This window comes from Vipera berus (assembly GCF_964194415.1).
Source record: "Vipera berus genome assembly, chromosome: Z".
NCBI classification, from domain to species: Eukaryota; Metazoa; Chordata; class Lepidosauria; order Squamata; family Viperidae; genus Vipera; species Vipera berus.
In genome coordinates, this window is record NC_138205.1 from 83,193,428 (window position 1) to 83,213,372 (window position 19,945).

Here is a 19,945-nt window from a genome sequence, read left to right on the forward strand (position 1 = left end):
TCCCATTTTAATAGAGATCATCCTTCCACAACTTGGTACCCTCTAAATATGTTTGGATTGCAATTTTCAGAGGTCTATAGCCAGAGGCAATATTAGATGAGGAATCCAGCTTGGGGCAGAGATTTAACTCCCAGAAAAGATGGACTGCAGTTTGTAGGATTCCCCATCTAACATTGCCTCCGGCTGTACACCAAACGTATTTAAAAATACCAAGTTGTGGAAGGATACTGAATATTTCAAAAGGCATCGTTGAGACTGATGACCTTCTCTCAAGTCTCCATCCAAGCCTCATTGGTGTAACAGAGTTTTAGTCCTTGAAGATTAAGTAAAATATATATTTAATATATATTTAATTCTAGTGCAGCCCCAAACCTTTTTTTAACTTTTTCCTGTGCATTTAATATTTTAGTTAAGAATGGAAAACCTGTTGTTGCTTGATCTATAATTCTCAGCATATTTCATCTACTTTAGCTGGAGCAGCTAAGAATTATAGTTTGGCAGCTTCTAGAGAGCCACTGGCTAGTATCTTAATTTTAGATATTCCCATTGCTTTATCCCTTCTACGGTTTTATCCCATGTGGTTTAATTGGCATTGTATTATTATTTTCATGGTTCTAATATCATTCCCACAGTAGTCTTATATTAAAAACAAGGGCGTTTTTATCGCAATTGGAGAAACTTAGAATTCTTTCTTGCATATTCTTGAGCCTTGTTTTGTACCATCAGAAAAAGATTGCAAAAGAAACAGAACTATGATTGACATGCTAATTAAAGGATGCTTGTGGAAAGGCTTGAAATACATCCATAGGGTGACAAAGGCAAGCAATGCCATTAATTGGAAAATATCTAGACATATCATTTTATCTTCTTTTCAAGCTCCCAATTCATTTGCAAGTTATTCCTCGAGCCACAGCTTCCCTCATTGTGGTAAGACTTGTTAACCTTGAAGTGTCAAAATTCTTGACAGTAATCCATTAATCCAGTCTAACATCTAATGTGCACCTACGAAAAATAATTGAGCAATATTTATGAACTTACATATATCTTCATGCCCTTCTTTATAGAAAGGATTAGCTCCTTTCTGATGTCTGAAAAATAAAAGCAGTTTCACATAAGAACAGTCTTTGCTACTTCTTTAATCATTGTTCCTTGCACATGCGGAATAAAAGAAAAGTTTGAGCATGTGTTTACAAAGCTCCTGAGAAGTCCTTTGGAGTTAATGTATTTTCCTATAATGGCCAAACACATTAATCTGTTGTGTCTTAAAACAAACACTCAAAATATTAGCCTTGCAAGTAGTGATAGAATAGAATCATCATGCAGGAATGTAAATTGACATTCTTCCTCCACTGATCCTGCTGGTAACTGTAAGCTGCTTAAAGTCATGTATGTAAGATGAATAAATGATAAACAAAATTTCTCTAAAACATAAGCAATTAATGGTCTCTGAAATATATCTTCCATTGGCACAATACATCTGTAGACACAGTGGGTTTCCTATTTAAGTTATCCTGAGAATCCTAGATATCACAAATAATCTTTGTTGCCATCAGTACAGACAAAACCCCTTTTTGCTGCCATCAAGCCCTTTTGGCCAGAATTTGAAGTCAGAATTTATTTGAGTCAGCTTGAAGATGTACTCAGAAACATCTGTACTCAGATGTTTGGGAAAGCTTGTCAACTGTGTCAGTAAAGGGTGGTGTTAGTTATGGAGGTTTGGAGAAGATTAATCAGAATACTGTGGAGAGCCAAGAAAACAAATCAGTGGGTCATCAAACAATTCAACTCAAGGCACAAATTACTAGGCTCAAATTATTCTACTTCAGATACATTATGCAAAGACCTAAGTCCCTAGAGAAGGCTTTAATGCTGGGAAAAGGGGAAGGGGAAGAGGATGATCAGGAGCAAAGTGAATAAATTCAGTCACTGTAGTGATAAATGCACTTGGAAAACTTGAAAGAGTAGGTTAGAATTGATCATCATGGAGAAAATGATGTTTCTGTGCTTAGTAAGAGTCAATCACAACTTGATGACACATAATCAATTTATCAAGCTGTGGAGAGACAGCCGTTCCTTTACATTCTGATTTTATAATCCATCAGGATAAGATTGTTCAGTTTGTTAGTAGGCCAAATCTCTGGAGAGGGCATTGCCTCTATTGCATTAATACCATCTTGTGAAAACTTTGCTTCTTGTGTTTTAATGCATAATGATTGTAAAATTATATTTTCAAGCCTGGAAAGGAATGAATGAACCTTTATTGTCAAAGTACAACCATGTACACATTGAGATTAGCTGAGCCTCCCTTCGTGCCCCCACTCCCAAATCACAGTGACAACAAACCATCTTATTACACCATGTGAGCTAATTGCACAACACACCGGCCTCGCAAGTCTAAAATTATTTCCTGTTCAAGAGCCTAACAGCCCATGGATAAAAGCTGTTCTTCAGCCTGGCTATACTCCTATATCTCCTACCCGATGGTAGGAGAGTAAAGAGATACCAACCATGTATTAGACTAGTGCAGTCTAATTTGTGTGTAGTAGCATGTGTGTTCATATGTTGCATATTCATTTCAGAAAGATGAAAAAATCTAAACAAACAACACCAATTTGGTTTAATTTTTGCTTATTATGAAGCTAATACATTGTTGGCTGTTTACTAGTTGCTATCATTCATTGCTCATTCTTGTCAGTGAAAATTTGGAAGTAGTAGAGATTTTTCGTATCATTGCCTTCAAGTCTTAACAATTACTTCCTTAAAATGGTATGAAAGTTGCAGCTTTCCAATTTAATATCTTCCCCAAGTACTGGATTTCATATTTTCCCTAGTCATATCAGCAAAGAGATCAGAGTCTATTTGTGGGTGCAGGGGAAGGCTATTCCATAATATATGAATGAAATAACTGTGAATAAGAGGATAATAATAATAATAAGTTGGAAGGGACCTTGGAGGTCATCTACTCCAACCCCCTGCTCAGGCAGGAAACACTATACCATTTCAGACAAATGGCTGGCCAGTCTCTTCTTAAAAACGTCCAGTGTTGGAGCATTCACAACTTCTGGAGGCAGGTTGTTCCACTGGTTAGTTGTTCTATCAGGAAGTTTCTCCTTAGTTCTAGGTTGCTTCTCTCCTTGATTAGTTTCCATCCGTTGCTTCTTCTCCTGCTTTCAGGTGCTTTGGAGAATAGCTTGACTCCCTCTTCTTTGTGGCAGCCCCTGAGATATTGGAACACTGCTATCATGTCACCCCTCACCCTTCTATTCATTAAACTACACATACCCAATTCCAGCAACCATTCCCTATATGTTTTAGCCTCAAGTCCCCCAATCATCTTTGTTGCTCTTCTCTGTACTCTTTCTAGAGTCTCAACATCTTTTTTACATCATGGTGACCAAAACTGGATGCAGTATTCCAGGTGTGGCCTTACCAAGGCATTGTAAAGTGGTATTAGTACTTCACGTGATCTTGATTCAATCCTTCTGTTAATGCAGCTTAGCACAGTGTTGGCTTTTTTGGCAGCTGCAGCACTCTGCTGGCTCATATTGAAGTGACTGTCTACTAGATCCCTCTCACAGTTGCTACTATTGAGCAAGGTACCACCTATACTATACCTGTGCATTTGATTTTTCCTGCCTAAATGTAGAACCTTACTTTTTTCGCCATTGAATTTCATTTTGTTAGATAGTGCCCAGTGTTCGAGTCTGTCCAGATCCTCCTGTATCTTAAGCCTATCTTCTGGAGTATTGGCTATTCCTGCCAGCTTGGTGTCGTCTGCAAATTTGATGAGTTCCCCATCTATCCCCTCATCCAAATCGTTGATGAAGATGTTGAAGAGCACTGGGCCTAGAACAGAGCCCTGGGGCACCCCACTACACACTTCCTTCCATGTAGATGCAGTTCCATTAAGGACCACACGCTGAGTACGGCCTGTCAGCCACCTACAAATCCATCTGGTGGTGATGCTAACTAACCCACATTTTTCTATCTTATCAAGTAGTAGGTTGTGATCTACAGTACTTTATCAAATGCCTTACTGAAGTCCAAGTAAATTATATCTACAGCATTCCTCTGGTCCACTAGTTTTGTCACTTGGTCAAAGAATGCAATAAGATTTGTCTGGCATGATCTGTTTTTGACAAACCCATGTTGGCTTTTAGTGATAACTTTGTTCGCATCAAGGTGTTTGCTGATTTGTTGTTTGATTATCTTTTCCAGAATCTTCCCAGGTACTGAGATCAGGCTGATAGGTCTGTAATTTCCTGGATCTATTTTTTTCCCTTTTTTGAAGATGGGAACAACATCAGCTCTCTTACAGTCCTCTGGTAGTTCCCCAGTGCTCCAGGATCTTTGAAAAATATCATTCAGTGGTTCTGAGATCACGTCCACCAGTTCCTTGAGAACCTTGGGGTGTAATCCATCTGGTCCTGGTGATTTGAACTCGTCTAGGCTGGACAGGTGCTCACTTACCATTTTCTTGCCTGTCTTAACTTGCCTTTCTATTCTGTTTTTTATGGCACTGGTTTTGGTAGGTTGGACTGTTTTTCCCCTTTGTGTAAAGACAGATGCAAGAAACGAGTTAAATAGTTAAATAGTTCTGCTCTCTGTTAGTGAGAATTAAATCCAATATGGCTAATCCCCTAGTTCCCTTCTCTACTTTTTGGGAGAGAAAGTTGTCTGCTAGGTTTGTCAGGAATCTGTTAGATCTTCCACTTGGTGCAGAATTTGTCTCCCAGTTGATATCAGGGTAATTAAAGTCCCCCATTACTATTGTGATGCGCTTCCTACATACCTTAGTTAACTGACTAGCAAAAAGTTCATCTATTTCCTCTGCTTGGTTGGGTGGCCTATAGTATACACCTATGGCAATGTCATTTTTCCCCCTTTTATAGTGACCCAAATACATTCAAGTTTACAGTTTTCATCATTGTTGTGCTCTATTTCTGTAGAGATAAAGTTATTTCTTATATATAGAGCAACTCCACCTCCTCTTTTGTTTAGTCTGTTTCTTTTAAATAATTTAAATCCCTCTAGCTGTGTGTTCCATTTGTGGGTTTCATCCCACCATGTTTCCATAATGGCAACAATATCATATCCGCCCTCATTTACCTGAATTTCTAGTTCTAAGGCTGCTTTTCTTCACATACTAGGAATAAAGAGCTAATCTTAAATATCTGTTTGGAAAGGGTTCTGTGAAAAGAAATGACAGTTCATGTCTTCATAGGAATGGGCTGCCAGGCTCATTTTAAATTAGATCTTTCGGCATTTCTACCTCATACTGTTCTAGACATTTATTTTTAAATACTGAGTTTGGTCAAGCCAGACTTCATTGCAGTTAAAAACAAATGTATTCTAGGTTCCCAAACTACAGTTCTCAACCAAAGAACTTAAGAAATGTAAGTATGCAAATAAATTCTGCAAAATATCTAGGAGAATCTAAAAATCTATACAAAAATTTATGTGATATGACCTATATTTCAAAAGTCATGAAGAAAAAAGTGAGAAAAAAATAGCATTTCATCTGAAAAACAAATGTGCACACAATAGGAAGGGTCTAAAGTGCATGAACAAATAATGACACAAGTTTTTTCTAACAAATGAACAGAATCTAAACAAATATTACTAGAAGATGAAAAAAGCAAAAAGAAGATTAAGGCAATTGCCTATCTCTGTTATTAGATTTAAAAATACACTGCTTAATGTCCAGTTGTGAAGGATTATTGGCTTTCCAGAGGATTTATATTTGTGGAATAGATATATTGCTTGTCATAATTTTATGTCCATGGAGATTCTCAATTGTTTAGGGCTTTGGTTTCTACGTCTTCCATGTAGAGATTGGTCACATGGGGGACTGAACAACTGAAGCTGTCACAGTAGTGAAGAAATGATTGCTACAAGACAGCACTTTAAGTGGTAGAACCAACTTCAGCTCAGATCACATATGTGCCATGCTTGACCACTACCTATTTTAAATACAATGATGGTTTCTACAGATTAAAACACAGCTCTGCCATGTCCCCCATTGTAGCCAATCACTACATGAAAGAGGTAGAAACCAAAGCCCTAAATTCCTTCACAGGAATTCCACCCACTCATGGTATAGATATGTGGACGATACTTGGGTCAAGATCAAAACATAGCAATTGGAAGCACTCATCAAACATATCAACTCTGTGGACAGATACATCAAGTTCACACGAGAAGATGTTAAGGAAAATAGTCTAGTCTTCCTAGACTGTGCAGTACACATTAAGGAAGACAGAAACCTTAACACTGAAGTGTACAGAAAACCCACACATACAAATCAATATTTACTTTTTGATTTTCACCACCCATTGGAGCACAAAATGGAATGATCAGAACCTTACACCACTGAGCTTAAGGCCTGCCTACCCGCAAAGATGGGAAAGAAAAACATAACAAGAAAGCCCTCAGAATATGTGGCTATCCCAACTGGGCCTTCATCAAAACCCAAAAAGACCTAGCAGGAACTCCTCCATAACAGACAAGAAGAGAACAATAAACAAAGCAATGTTGTCATTCCATATGCTGCAGAAATATCTGAAAAGCTCAGGAGGATCTTCAGCCAGCACACTTGAAACCCAAGAATACACTATGGCAGAAGCTTGTCCACCCCAAGGATAAAACACCCAGACACAAACTGAGCAACATGGTAAATGCAGAACAATGCAGTGACTTTTCTTCTGAGGAGAGGCACATTTCCAAACAAAGAACCGTCATCCATTTTTATTATGTAAGAATATTTTGGAACCTATTTGGTAAGCAGAAGCCTTCTTGGGGACAAAGTTGATATTAAAATCTAGTATTGCATAGAAATCTGCTTATTTGCTTATTTCTTAATTAAAAGAATCTAAAAGATATAAAGCCACAAAGGCAGAGAGTGTTGTGATTCAGGGTCAGCCTGTGGGTTTGGCAGTTGGGTCGGACGACTCAGAGGAGGAAGGGGGTGTTGAAGAGCTTGCTGAGTGGGTTGGACAGCTTGATGAGAGCCCTCAGCCAGGCCCCTCTCACCTGGTCACGACGCAGACCCAGCTGTGTGAGCCTGACAGCGTGGATGAAGATAGCCCACAGCTGGCCCTGTTCAAGGACGCCCGACGCAGGAGGCAGTCAATCAGGAGTAAACAGAGGAAGGCAATGGGGCTCCTCGGAAGGAGGCAGAGAGAAGCCACACCCTGAACTGTATTTAAGGGGGAATGCGTGGGAGGGCTGGTTTGCTGAAGGCAACCGCTTGAAAAGCTCCTGTTTCTTGGTTCGTGTTTTGTTCTATTTGTTTTTGTAGCAATAAATTTGGCAGGCGTAATTCCAGCCTCTTGCCTTCTTGTAACATGGGTTGTCCCTGCCTTTTCTGCAGGGCTGGTAGCAGGCTGGTACAGAACAGAGAGCTTGGTAAACATCAGAAATGGTCTTCACAGGAACATCATTACTGTACTCACAGGCACAATGCTTCCTTAAGCTTGAATTATGTTGGCAGTCTGGAAACACACTGAGGTATTTTAATATGAATAAGACTTTAAACAAAAGCTTTGGGTACAATATTTTATTTATACAAAAATATGATAAGTGCTTGAAAAAAATCTGATAAAAGAGTTTAGATATACAAACATTTCTCTTTTTCACATATATTGTACTTTTAAGTTTTTCATGGAAATTTCATTTTAAACAAATCTCTTTAAATGATACAATACAAAAAAGGTAAAGGATTGTCAGGAGTTTAGTGCTCTCTCAGTTTTTTGCCAGTGCATGACAGACAAACACAACCCAGTTTCAGTGGGAAGACCTAGGCATGTCATACTGCCAATTGAAATACTGACCTTACTTGAATCTCCTAAGCAGATAGGTCTGGAAGTGGATAGCCTCTATTTAAGACTAACTGTGTTGTGTATGTAAATAGTTGCAAACAAGGGAATTTGCAGACTGCACCGTAGCTAGGTTTGAGCGGGAGATTCAGGTGCAATCATTGGCTGCAAATAGCAAGAAGCGGGAGAATAAACACCTCTGATTGGTTACAGTTCAAACAGTTCCACTATAAAAGGTTGCAACACTTGACAGTTGACAGTTGACAATTGTGTATTCAATAAACTCGTTCATTGCTAAAACCACTCTGAGTCCTCGTCTATCAGAACCAAACAATTGGCGACGAAGGTGGGATAGACAGAAGACCAGAGAATCGGCGAATTGTTGCGCAAAGGCGGCAAATTCGAAAACGAGTCACAGTCAACCGGCGGCCGCGGTGAAATAGAAAATTCTCCGAATGGCACAAATAGGGTCCTTGAAGGAATTCGACCCGAACTTCCCCGAGGATTGGGAAGAATACATCGGTCAAGTGGAAGGGTTCCTGCTAGTGAACGGAATCACAGATGACCGGAAAAAGGCGGCAGCATTATTGACGATTTGTGGCACACCGGTTTACAGAATCGCTGTCGGACTGTGTCAACCGCAACCAGTCTCTAGCGTGCCTTATGCCGACCTTTTAGCCAAACTAAAGGTTCACTTTACACCTAGGAGATCCGAGCTCTTTTGGCGCCGCATCTTTGAGAAAAGGAACCAGAGACCGGGTGAATCCATTCAAAAATTTGTCGCTGCCGTCAGGGAAGCCGCAGTACGTTGTAAATACGATAACTTAGAAATAAGAATTCGGGACCGAGTCGTACTGGGCTTGCGTGATGAGCAGCTACAAAACAGAATAATCACCAAACCCACCGGCGATCTACAGGAGGTGATAGACGAACTCTTAACGTACGAGTCTACCGGGTATCGCGACCCCCCCCGCAGTAGCATGGCAGCGGCGTCCGAGATCAACCAAGAGGGCTATGTGGACTGCGGGGAGGTGGACCAGCAGTGGGAAGACGACATTGCTGAAGTCTCAAGGCGATTCGGGAAATTGGCGCCAAGACCGCCCAGAAGTGAGGGGCCTGATCCTAACCGCCGACAACAACCCGCAACTCCGCAAAGACAAGCGACCGGGGCACAACGACCATGGAGGGACACCGCAACCAGACCGAGAGACAACGACAGCCAAAACCGGTGTGGCAGCTGCGGAGGCAACCATCCCCGTGCATCTTGCCGATTCCGAAATGCAAAGTGCAGGGCGTGTGGGAAGACTGGCCACATCCAGGCCATCTGTAGGAGCCGCGCTCGTGACAACCGCCTGCACGAAGTCGATGTGTGGCCCGAAGGTAAGGTAACCCCTTACTTTAGTGGCAAAGAGACCCCTAGACCCCGGGTTAAAATTCCAAATCTAGGGGAGGTGGCGCGTGTCAATCGCAGGAGGAAAGGGAAAAACAGCAATTTTCCAGAAGGAAAATTAAAAATCGTAGTCCATCTGCAAGGGGTTCCTTGCAGAATGGAAATAGATTCAGGGGCTTCAGTGTCAATAATCTCCAGTGAAACCCTTGAGAGGATTGAACAATTAAGTGGAAGGAAAATTCCACTTAGTTCAACAAAAATTCAGTTAACAGACTTTCAAAAAAGCCCAATAAAAATAAAAGGGAAGGTTAGCCTTAGAGTAAAATTTAAGGGATTTAAGGGGGTCTTAGATTTAATAGTTACTGAAGGGCATAGGACTAGTCTAATTGGCCTTAACTGGTTCCCGGCCCTGGGCATTTGGGTCAGGGGAATAAATTCAGTAATTAAAAATAAGACCCTCGAATCAGTCTGCAATGAATTTGCAGACGTATTCGATGGGTCTCTTGGTAAATACAAAGGGCCCCCGATTAAATTTAATCTAGACCCCTCAGTGAAACCTATCAGGCTTAAGGCCCGAAGGGTGCCTTTCGCCCTGAAGGAAAAAATCGAGGCCGAGCTCGATAGGCTAGTAGGCCAAGGAGTATTAGAACCTGTTGAGGGTGGTCTGTGGGAAACGCCGATTGTCACACCCCTCAAACCCAATGTGGATGTGAGAATCTGCGCTGACTACAAAGCCACCCTGAACATTGGAATGAAAAAGCATGCTTACCCGGTCCCGACGGTGAAGCAGGTCCTCGCGACGATCCAGGACGGCGCCATGTTTGCCAAGTTAGACTTGGCGCATGCGTACTTACAATTGACTGTTTCTGAAGAGGCTGCAGAAGCACAGACGATTGTTACCCACAAGGGGGCGTTCCGGGTCCACAGACTGCAATTTGGTATTGCAGCTGCTCCAGGCATCTTCCAAGAAGTGATGGAGAGGACCTTAAAGGGCATACCTGGTGTATGCCCTTACTTTGATGATGTCCTGATAGCTGGAAAAGATGAGGAAATGTTAGTAGAGCGGCTGGAACAGGTACTGGGCAGATTTAGGAGGGCTGGATTGAAATTAAAAAAGGAAAAATGTTCCATTGGGGTTAAGTCCACTGACTTTTTGGGATTCAGGATAGACAAAAATGGAATCCATCCTACCCCTGACAAAATTAAGGCAATTAAATGGGCTCCTGAGCCAAGGAACAAGGCTGAACTACAAGCCTTCCTTGGCTTGGTAAATTTTTACCATACGTTTGTACCTCACAAGGCTGCCATTGCAGAACCCCTTCACAGACTCTTAGATAAGAAGGCTCCTTGGCAGTGGCAGAATAAACATAGAGTTAGTTTTCAAACGTTAAAAGACATTCTTTCCAGCCAATCAACTGTAACCCACTTTATAGAAAATAAACCTATTTACCTAGCGTGTGATGCTTCACCTTATGGTGTGGGGGCTGTGATCAGCCATTTAGACAACCAAGGGATACAAAGACCAATCGCATATTACTCCCGGACACTAACCAAAGCCGAGAGGAATTATGCGCAGATTGACAGGGAAGCGTTGGCAATTGTGGCTGGAGTAAAGAAGTTCCATGACTACCTTTACGGTAGGAACTTTACCATACTGACTGACCACAAACCCCTGTTGGGACTGTTTACCACGGATAAACAGACTCCCCAAATCATGTCACCCCGAATGCTGAGGTGGTCCATTTTCCTCTCAGCATATTCATTTTCTCTCCAATACAGACCGGGCAAGGACATGGGACATGCTGACGCCCTGAGCAGGCTGCCCTTGGACATCACTGAGGATGACCCTGCCCCTGTGGGACAAATAATGTCCCTACAGGACATCCCTGACTGGCCTTTAACAGCTAAAGATATAGCTGTGGCAACAAACACTGACCCAATTTTAAAAAGAATAATGGCCTGGGTTCTAAGTGGGTGGCCAAATGCCAATCCGGATGCCAAGTACATTCCATATTTCAGAAGAAAAGATGAACTGTCAGTTCATTTGGGTTGTTTACTGTGGGGAAACCGTGTAGTTATTCCTGAAATCCACAGGTCAGCCATTCTATTAGAATTACATGAAGGTCACCCAGGAATAGTACGCATGAAGGCATTGGCTAGGAGCCACTTGTGGTGGCCAGGTCTGGACAACAACATTGAGGAATGCGTTGCCAATTGCCATCTGTGCCAACGCTCTAGGCCAGAACAACAACACATTCGTACGCATAAATGGGAGTTAGCTAGAAATCCTTGGTCCAGGATTCATATTGATTTCGCTGGACCGTTCCAGGGGTTAACATTTCTGGTGGTTGTTGACAGCTTCTCTAGATGGCTAGAGGTAGTACCAGTCAGTTCTACGACTTCTGGTAAAACAATACAGGTATTAAGGGGCCTCTTTGCCACTCACGGGTTACCAGACGTAATCGTGTCAGATAACGGGCCACAATTCACCTCTGTTGAATTCCAGGATTTCCTCAAGGCCAACTCGATTAAGCACAAGACATCAGCACCCTTCCACCCATCCACTAACGGCTTGGCTGAACGTAATGTGAGGACCACGAAAGACGCTTTAAAAAGGATCATCCGAGGTGACTGGCATCAAAGACTGGCCGAATTCTTGCTGACCCAACACACGACCCCATGTACTGCCACGGGCAAAAGTCCAGCTGAAATGAGGTGGGGAAGAAGACTAACCACCAAATTGGACAGATTACACCCTGACAGACTTCCACCTAGTGCTGAACTGGACATTCCTAATAGAACATTTAAAGTGGGGGATTTAATCTGGGCTAGAAACTATGCAACAGGGGACAAATGGATTCCAGGGGTGGTTACTGAAATTTTAGGTCCCCTGTCATATACTATTGAGGGGGAAGGGAATAGGATCAGCAAGAGACACATAGACCAGTTGAGGAAGAGAAATAGTGGGTGCGCACCAGAAGAAGGGGATCTAGGCATATTTGTGGGGAACAGTACATCCGGGTTCAGAGATAACGACCTGCCAGATAGTGGGGTTGCAGAATTGCATAACAACTCAGTCCCTGGTAACCATCAACAGCAATCTAGTCAGTATGATTGGGAAATACCCCTGCGGAGTAGGCCAGGAACAGATGATCTTCAAACACAAACAAATCCACAAAACAGCAATAGGGTAGCATCTGAGCCAGTTAACCAAGAGCACAGGTCCAACGGAGACAATCAACCGAGCAGACAATCTGGTAAGGGTGTCCCTAGCAGCCAGGGCAATAGATACCCTTCTCGAATCCATAGGCCACCTAAATACTTGAAGGATTTTGTTCATAAATAACAACAACTGGGGGGTAAGGAGTGTTGTGTATGTAAATAGTTGCAAACAAGGGAATTTGCAGACTGCACCGTAGCTAGGTTTGAGCGGGAGATTCAGGTGCAATCATTGGCTGCAAATAGCAAGAAGCGGGAGAATAAACACCTCTGATTGGTTACAGTTCAAACAGTTCCACTATAAAAGGTTGCAACACTTGACAGTTGACAGTTGACAATTGTGTATTCAATAAACTCGTTCATTGCTAAAACTACTCTGAGTCCTCGTCTATCAGAACCAAACAAACTGTATATGAAAGCCTACCATGGTGTTCTTATTTATGACTGAATTTGTTGCTTCAAAGAAATCCTCAAAGAAAGCAGCTTCCTTTCTGTGCTATAACTCACCAGTAAATGATTTTTAAAATTCTTCTGAATCCTGAAATAACATTTATTTTATTTTATTTATTTTAATTCCATTTATATCCCGCCCTTCTCCAAAGACTCAGGGCGGCTTACAAGCTTAGCAGTAGCCTTCATTCTATGTATATGCCTGCTTATTAGGGCTTCACACACACCCCAGCGGCATTATTACAAAGTCAGCTTATTGCCCCCAACAATCTGGGTCCTCATTTTACCTACCTCGGAAGGATGGAAGGCTATAGCCACGACTCTCCATTAATAGAGTTTCCCCCATAATTTTGTCTAATCCTCTTTTAGGTCAATGCATCTCATTAAAAAAAAAAGTTCATCCATTTTAAGAGGGACAGATCTCAATTTTTGAATAGGTTGGGGAATTCTGGAGTCCATATCCCTTAAAGTTGCCTTAGTTGGACACTGATTTCGCTTATATATAAATGAAGTAAAATTATTTATCTTCAATGTATTTTACAGCCCATTCATTCTGTCTTTTCAAACAATACTATTTGGTGACAATTTTAGAAGAGTGACAACTTCAGGGACTTGTACTCAAGGCCTCCAGGCTGAACACCTTAACTAATGAGGTAAATGATAGAAATATACAGTAACATTTAAAGTAGGCTCCAAAATTAGCAATTTAGGTATGCAGCACAGGATGTACCCTCCTTTCCGGTTTGAAAGAAAGCTCATTTTTCTTTTCTGTGCAGTTGTTTTTCACGCTGCCATTCTATGCAACCACCACGAGAGGTCATCAGATCCCATCACTATTCAACATTACACTTTTCTAAATCTACCTTACTAGTAACTTCAGTTTAGTATATTGCCTGTTACTTTAAAATCTGGTCTCTTTTTATTCAGCCTCTGCCCACTTAATGCTTAAATATTTATAAAACATTTAACACAAAAGGCAGACGCAGATATTTTTTTTAAATAAATATTTTTCTCCATAAAGCTTTAAAAATTCCTATATGAATATATCTTTTCTTTCCTATTGAATACACAAAATAGGAGCTCTCAGAAAAATCTCCTACGTGAAAAAGAATTGCACTTGTAATACATCTTTCAACCTAGAAGAATTGTTTCTGGCTGACATGGACTAATTCTAATGAAATGAAAAATAAAGGAAAGAACACCTCCTATTACAAAATAGTAGCTAACTTTCAGAAATGACCCATTACCAGAGATATCCCCATCCCGGTGTTCTGTTGGATTCCAACTGTTATCACAGGTTTGCAGTTCAAAACATCTGGAGAGCACTAGGTTGGAGAATGCATTTCTTGCAAGAAAACACCCAACAATTCAAATCCTGCCATTTAAAATTCCTGATGAAGCCAGCTCCAATTCTAAATATTTTGGAAGAGAAGACTAAAATAATGTAAGCCTTGCCTGTGGGGTTCAGTTTAGGAATGTATAGCATTTCTAAGCATTGACTGCAGGCAGGGTTGGCTATGATGTATGTTACAAGAACCAAAAGCAGTGCATGCCCAGAGTGCCGAGCAAATTTTTGCCAAAGCATCATAGAAATCCAGATACTCAGGAAGGAATTCATCTGCTATTCCTTCTGGGCACAAAATCAAGTGTGAATTTAAGAGCTTAAGAAACTAGACATGATGTTATTGATCCAAAAGGGATGGAGGAAAAGAGGAGGAATCTTTTTCTAGAATGCATGGCAAATGCAAAACATCTGTTACAATTATAATTGGCGCTTCTCAATTCCAGGGAGAAGGGAGCAGGGGGAGAAACCTGTAGTCAGTATGAAGGCTGATAACATAAAGCACAAGTTGAAAGGAGGGGAGGGGTATTAATAATTGTTGACATTAAAGAACAAAAAAGAAAAAGAAAATCTTTGCAAATTCTATGTTTGAAGAGAAAAACAAAGAAAACCAAAATTCTTGACTGGGAATGGTCCAATAATCCATAAATTCTAAATTTTAAACATTCAGGAACCAGCTGAATACCATTGCTAAATGTCATTTTTTTAAAAAAAGCTCATATATATCCAGTTGCTATTTGGTTTTTTTGCCCCTCATCTGGAAAAAAGGTGCAGCAATTTAAAGCATTTGTAGTGTAGTTACTTACAGGTATTTATGGTTTGAGTGAGGTGAATAAAGCAATACTGCTGCCAGTATTTTAGCAAACATTTGCAGTTTTCTATCTATTAGAAGTTTCCTGGAAGACTCTGTACAGCTTTGTGTATGTGTATCTAGCATTGATCTTCCATAGTTTTATATACAATCCTTGATAAAGTGCAACTGTTATTGGCATGGTAATATAGTCCTATTTTCTCAGGAAGCACCAACGTAACTTATCTTATGGCACACTTAAGGAAGCGACTACTATGCCATGGGCACGTGGCCCATTATAGTTACCCCGTAAAGTCATTCCTTGTTCTCTGGAGCTGCAGGATGGAAGAAAAAACAGCTCTTCAGAGAGTCACAGAAGGTGGATCCGATGGTAAAAATTCCTTCTTATTCCAAGGCTGAGCACAGGAACCTAAAAGGGAGAATTCCTCTGGTCTTGCCAGCTGTTACTTGGTGCTGTTGCCAGAGTTTTCTTCAGGGATCTTCTCTTCTGAGCTGCTTCTTCCTGAGAGTCCATCTTGGTAGTCAAAATCATTGAATCTCTCAGCTACACACTGTGCCGTCAGCCGGGCCTCAGGATCGTGGTCCCAACACTCAACAATAGTCTCGCACACCTTTTGGATACCCTGAAATGAGGACATAAAGCAACGCCTTTGAACTCTGGAAGACACAGGACTCAATAAAAGGTTTAAAAAGCAGGTCTGCAAAGGGTACAAGTGTGTAAAAAAATGTCCTCCTATAACTATTCATGTAATAAACAGTAATAATTGAGAAAATATAAAATTCTAATTTACAGCATCTGTCCGTGTTATCTAAAGTGAAAACAAGAAGCCCAGCTTGTCACAAGTTATAATAATTCAGATTACTCTTTATTGTAATTCATTTTTGAAAGATGAATATACCCAGAAATATTAAGGAGTCATTATCTGCAACCCTAAAATAAATATATTAAGCCCTGTTTTCTAATTAGAATTTTTACACCGAAACTATAGTTTTTTGTTTTGTTTTGTTTTCCAATTGAGGCAGCTAGGTAATGGTGGTGAGAATGCAGTTTGGGATTTTACTATGTGTTTCCCATATTTAAAGAAAAAAATGGCATTGGACAAATTAACAGATGCCTACTGAATTGTCTTGAATGGACCAAGACATTTTCCTGGCTTGGTTAAAGCAGCAGTTACCACAGCATGCATAACACAGAAACAGCCAAATTATCCAGATGTTTGAGCAAAAAAAATCCACCAAACATTTTTGGCAGCAATACATACAAAATTAACAAAAATATTTTTTTAAAAAATAACAAAATGAGTAACCATCATGTTCATTCATGATTCCTGCAATTAATACATTCAGGCAGCTCCCACTAATACTTATTAGTAGGGGCAAGCCCTGGCCACTACTAGTTTTGTCAATAATTGTGGTATGAAAAAAAAAGCAAAGTAAAAGGCATGAATTTCAAAATAACCCTATTGAAGAAAAAAGTTCGGCTCTTTTTGTGATGTGGTGACCAGAACTTTTTTTCAGCATTTACTTGCCTTGCACTCCTCTGAAATCTGATTTATTAACCCACAGTTATATAATGTCAATTAAAAGTCTGGATGAATTTTCCTGTTTATCATAGATTGATGGTCTATATATGGAAAGTGGATTCTGATTCTTATCTGATTCTGGATAGGTTCCTCTATCTGTGTCCTTATCTGATACACAAAAGTATTCCACGATATTCAACTGATGCACGGGCTGATAAAGTGGAAAACCAGAAGGAAGTTAACCAGCGCAAACTTCTTTTTGTGCTCCGAACTTCAGGTTTTAATCTAAAATTCAAGTTATTGTGATGCTAATTACAGTTCTTTCATAATGGGAATTCCACTATGGGTGTTTTATTCTAGAAAATAATGGCTAATTCCAGGCTTGTCAAGATTAAGTATCGAGAAGATGTTAATCATATGAGTATTTATGTAATGTCTTGCCTCTAGCTCATGCATATTAATTCATTAAATCCTATGCTAAAATATCTGGCCTTTTATTTCAATTTTCTTGGTGATAAGTAAGAATGAAAACTAGTCTATCTTTTTTTAATGCCACATTTAATTGTATGATTTACTTCATAGTTGATTTTGACAATTGTCAACAATATAATTAGAATTATACAAATTATAGTTTTTCTGCATTCTGAAACTACTAACATTAAGTTAAATTGAATATTAAACATTGATTTGAAATCATTAATGAGAACAAATTTCATTACAGAAATGAAAGAGAAAGTATAACCTTCATTTCAAATGTAGTATTATGAAAAACAGGTATATAACAACAACGAAATTGCATGGAAAAACAAAAGGGTTAAATAAAGTGATAATAATTATTTTAGGTTTAGAGTTTTATAAAAGAATTTAAAATCTTAAGGTAGGTAAAGGTTCCCCCACACATGCATGCTAGTCGTTTCCGACTCTAGGGGCCGGTGCTTATTTCCATTTCAAAGCCGAAGAGCCAGCGCTTGTCCGAGGACATCTCCGTGGTCATGTGGCCAGCATGACTAGACGCCAAAGGCGCACGGAACGCTGTTACCTTCCCACCGTAGTGGTCCCTATTTTTCTACTTGCATTTTTTACGTGCTTTCGAACTGCTAGGTTGGCAGAAGCTGGGACGAGTAACAGGCACTCACTCTGCTACGCGGCACTCAGGATTTGACCCGCCAAATTGCCAACCTTCTGATCAACAGGCTCAGCATCGCAACTTAAAAATACCACAGGCAGATTTTCTGTATAATTTTGACTGAAATCTAATACAAAGAATTATTTTACTGACTGAACATGGTCTATGGCAATAAGATGCTCTGGTGGAAGAATAAAAGTGAGAGGGTTCCATATTATTAAAGTTGTATCAACTGAAGAAGCAGAATTGAGAGAAATAATGCAGCAGAAAAGGAATATAATAGAGCAGAGCTGCAATCATATCATCACTTTGCTGGGGCAGTGCTTCTAATAGCATTCATCACATTAACTAGCACTTGTACTGCAAAACCTTTTTACAACTCTGAAAAATCTTAAGGCACAATCTTTATTTGTTTTTCTTTTTTTTTAGTTCCCCCCCATTGTTTTTGCTCCTTGAATGCATTGGTCCAATAAACAGGACTTCAAGGGGAAGAACAGCATGTAGAAATAATAGTTGGAATTATATTTTAATATTAGTTTTAGTATCTGGAATATAAAGCATCTTTGGATCATTTCAAAAACTGAAATTATTTTCTATCGTGACCACTATATGCGGCACCTGGCCAGTTTTGCCATGAACTGTCCTCCTCCAAAAATAATTGAGGCTTTGTCTTACCTGATGGTTGAGCCATGAACTAGGAATCTCAGGCCGTCCTCTGTCCCTCAAAACATTGTCCTTCATACTTTCTACACAAGGATGTTCTCGTACTTTTGAACCAAATGGTGGCTCATAGTCTTTCACCTCTACTAGGAAAATAAGCAAAAATGAAGACACTTGGTTAGACTAAGAAGATCAAAATCAAGATGTTCATGTTGGCCTCTCCTTGATAAAGTAGAATATGATGCTGGCAACTATTCTTTATGATATGAATTCGGTGCTGTAGTGCATTTTCTGTTTTTGAGCCTTGCATTTTGCCAGTATTGCTGGACTGCTTATCACTGCCATTTATCTGAGAAAAAAAATATTGAAAAAGACAGTGGGAGGTGTGGGTGCATTTCCTGAAATTTAAAACTTTGTCCTAGAAGCCTTAAATTATTGTGATGATCTCTATTCCAAGGATACAAAAATGAGATCAATAAATAGTTAAAACCCAAAGCCTTCAAGAAGCTGGGAGGGTTGTTTTTCTTATTCCTTTTTGCTAAGAAGTTAAAAAGATATTTAGAAAAATCAAATAAAACTAAACTCTAACAACAGAGTAAGCCAAGGCACAATACTTAACAGTTCCAAAAGGAATTCAAACCAAACTCATTCCCCATCCATAAATCATTACAATTCTCAAACTGTGAGATCCTAAATGATTTGAGGTATATGCTGAAGCCTTTTTTTTTTCTTCAAGTTTTGGCAAGATAATTCTGGAACAGACCTGAAGACTGAACTAAGACAGAGCCACAGGAAGGCAAGGGTGCATACAAAAATGTGCATTTACATATATTCTAAAAGCTGTTCTGCATTATGTAGTTTGCTTTATGTGTAAAAAAAAAGTATGAGAATTCTGAAAACATCTATTCAAAACTTCACTGTAAGTCTTAAATACATTTCTTCAAAACCAGAGCTTCATTTGTTTGCTGCTTATATTTTCCCCAACAAAAGAAATGAGGAAACAAGGTGGAAAAATGGAAAACCTTAAAGGCAACACCAGTGGCAACCCAGATTTCATTTCTGCCATTTCTGTTGGTAAAGTCATTAACAAGTTCATGACAAACATTTTTAGCCAGCTACATGACAAACTTAGATACATTCATATCACATGTCAAAGCTTCAATTCTTTTTGTTTGTTTGTTTTGGCCTATTTTTGTTAATTTACATTTTGTGGTGTGGATCCAGAAAATTGTTAAATTGTTAAATTCAATGATCAAGTACAACACTGTGGCATTATTGGCTAAAATGCATCATTCACATACTTGGAATGATATAAAAATGCAGCTCAGTGTTATTTTATTTATTTATATCTTGCCTGTATTATATTTACAAATAACTCAAGGTGATGAAGGTATCCAACAGACCTTCCTGCTGATGGTACCTACTTAGTACTTTGTACTTAGTACCATCGGATATGTTTTTTTCCTAGCCCATCTATAAATGGTAGGATTTGAATCAGGGAACTTATGCTTATTAGTATAGATTATGTTATACAGAATCCTGGAGTAGACATGCACCCTATATGAGGGAAATGATTTGTCTTTCATCCAATGTATGGCAGATTTTTA

General features: G+C 39.7%; 1 protein-coding gene across 3 annotated transcripts in view; it reads right to left on the bottom strand.

Moving 5' to 3' along the window:
• Window positions 1–15,419: 15,419 nt before the first annotated feature.
• TGFBR2 (transforming growth factor beta receptor 2) overlaps window positions 15,420–19,945 on the bottom strand; it is a 45,289-nt gene continuing 40,763 nt past the window's right edge. For 2 of the 3 annotated variants that reach the window (XM_081344055.1, XM_081344057.1), the window contains exons 6-7: window positions 18,354–18,484; window positions 15,420–15,652 (exon numbers count right to left, since the gene is read on the bottom strand). In XM_081344055.1, coding sequence (XP_081200181.1) covers window positions 15,473–15,652; window positions 18,354–18,484 — 311 coding nt within the window. In that variant the 3' untranslated portion in view covers window positions 15,420–15,472. The remainder of the gene's footprint in view (window positions 15,653–18,353; window positions 18,485–19,945) is intronic. The other variant, XM_081344056.1, reaches the window with a different exon arrangement.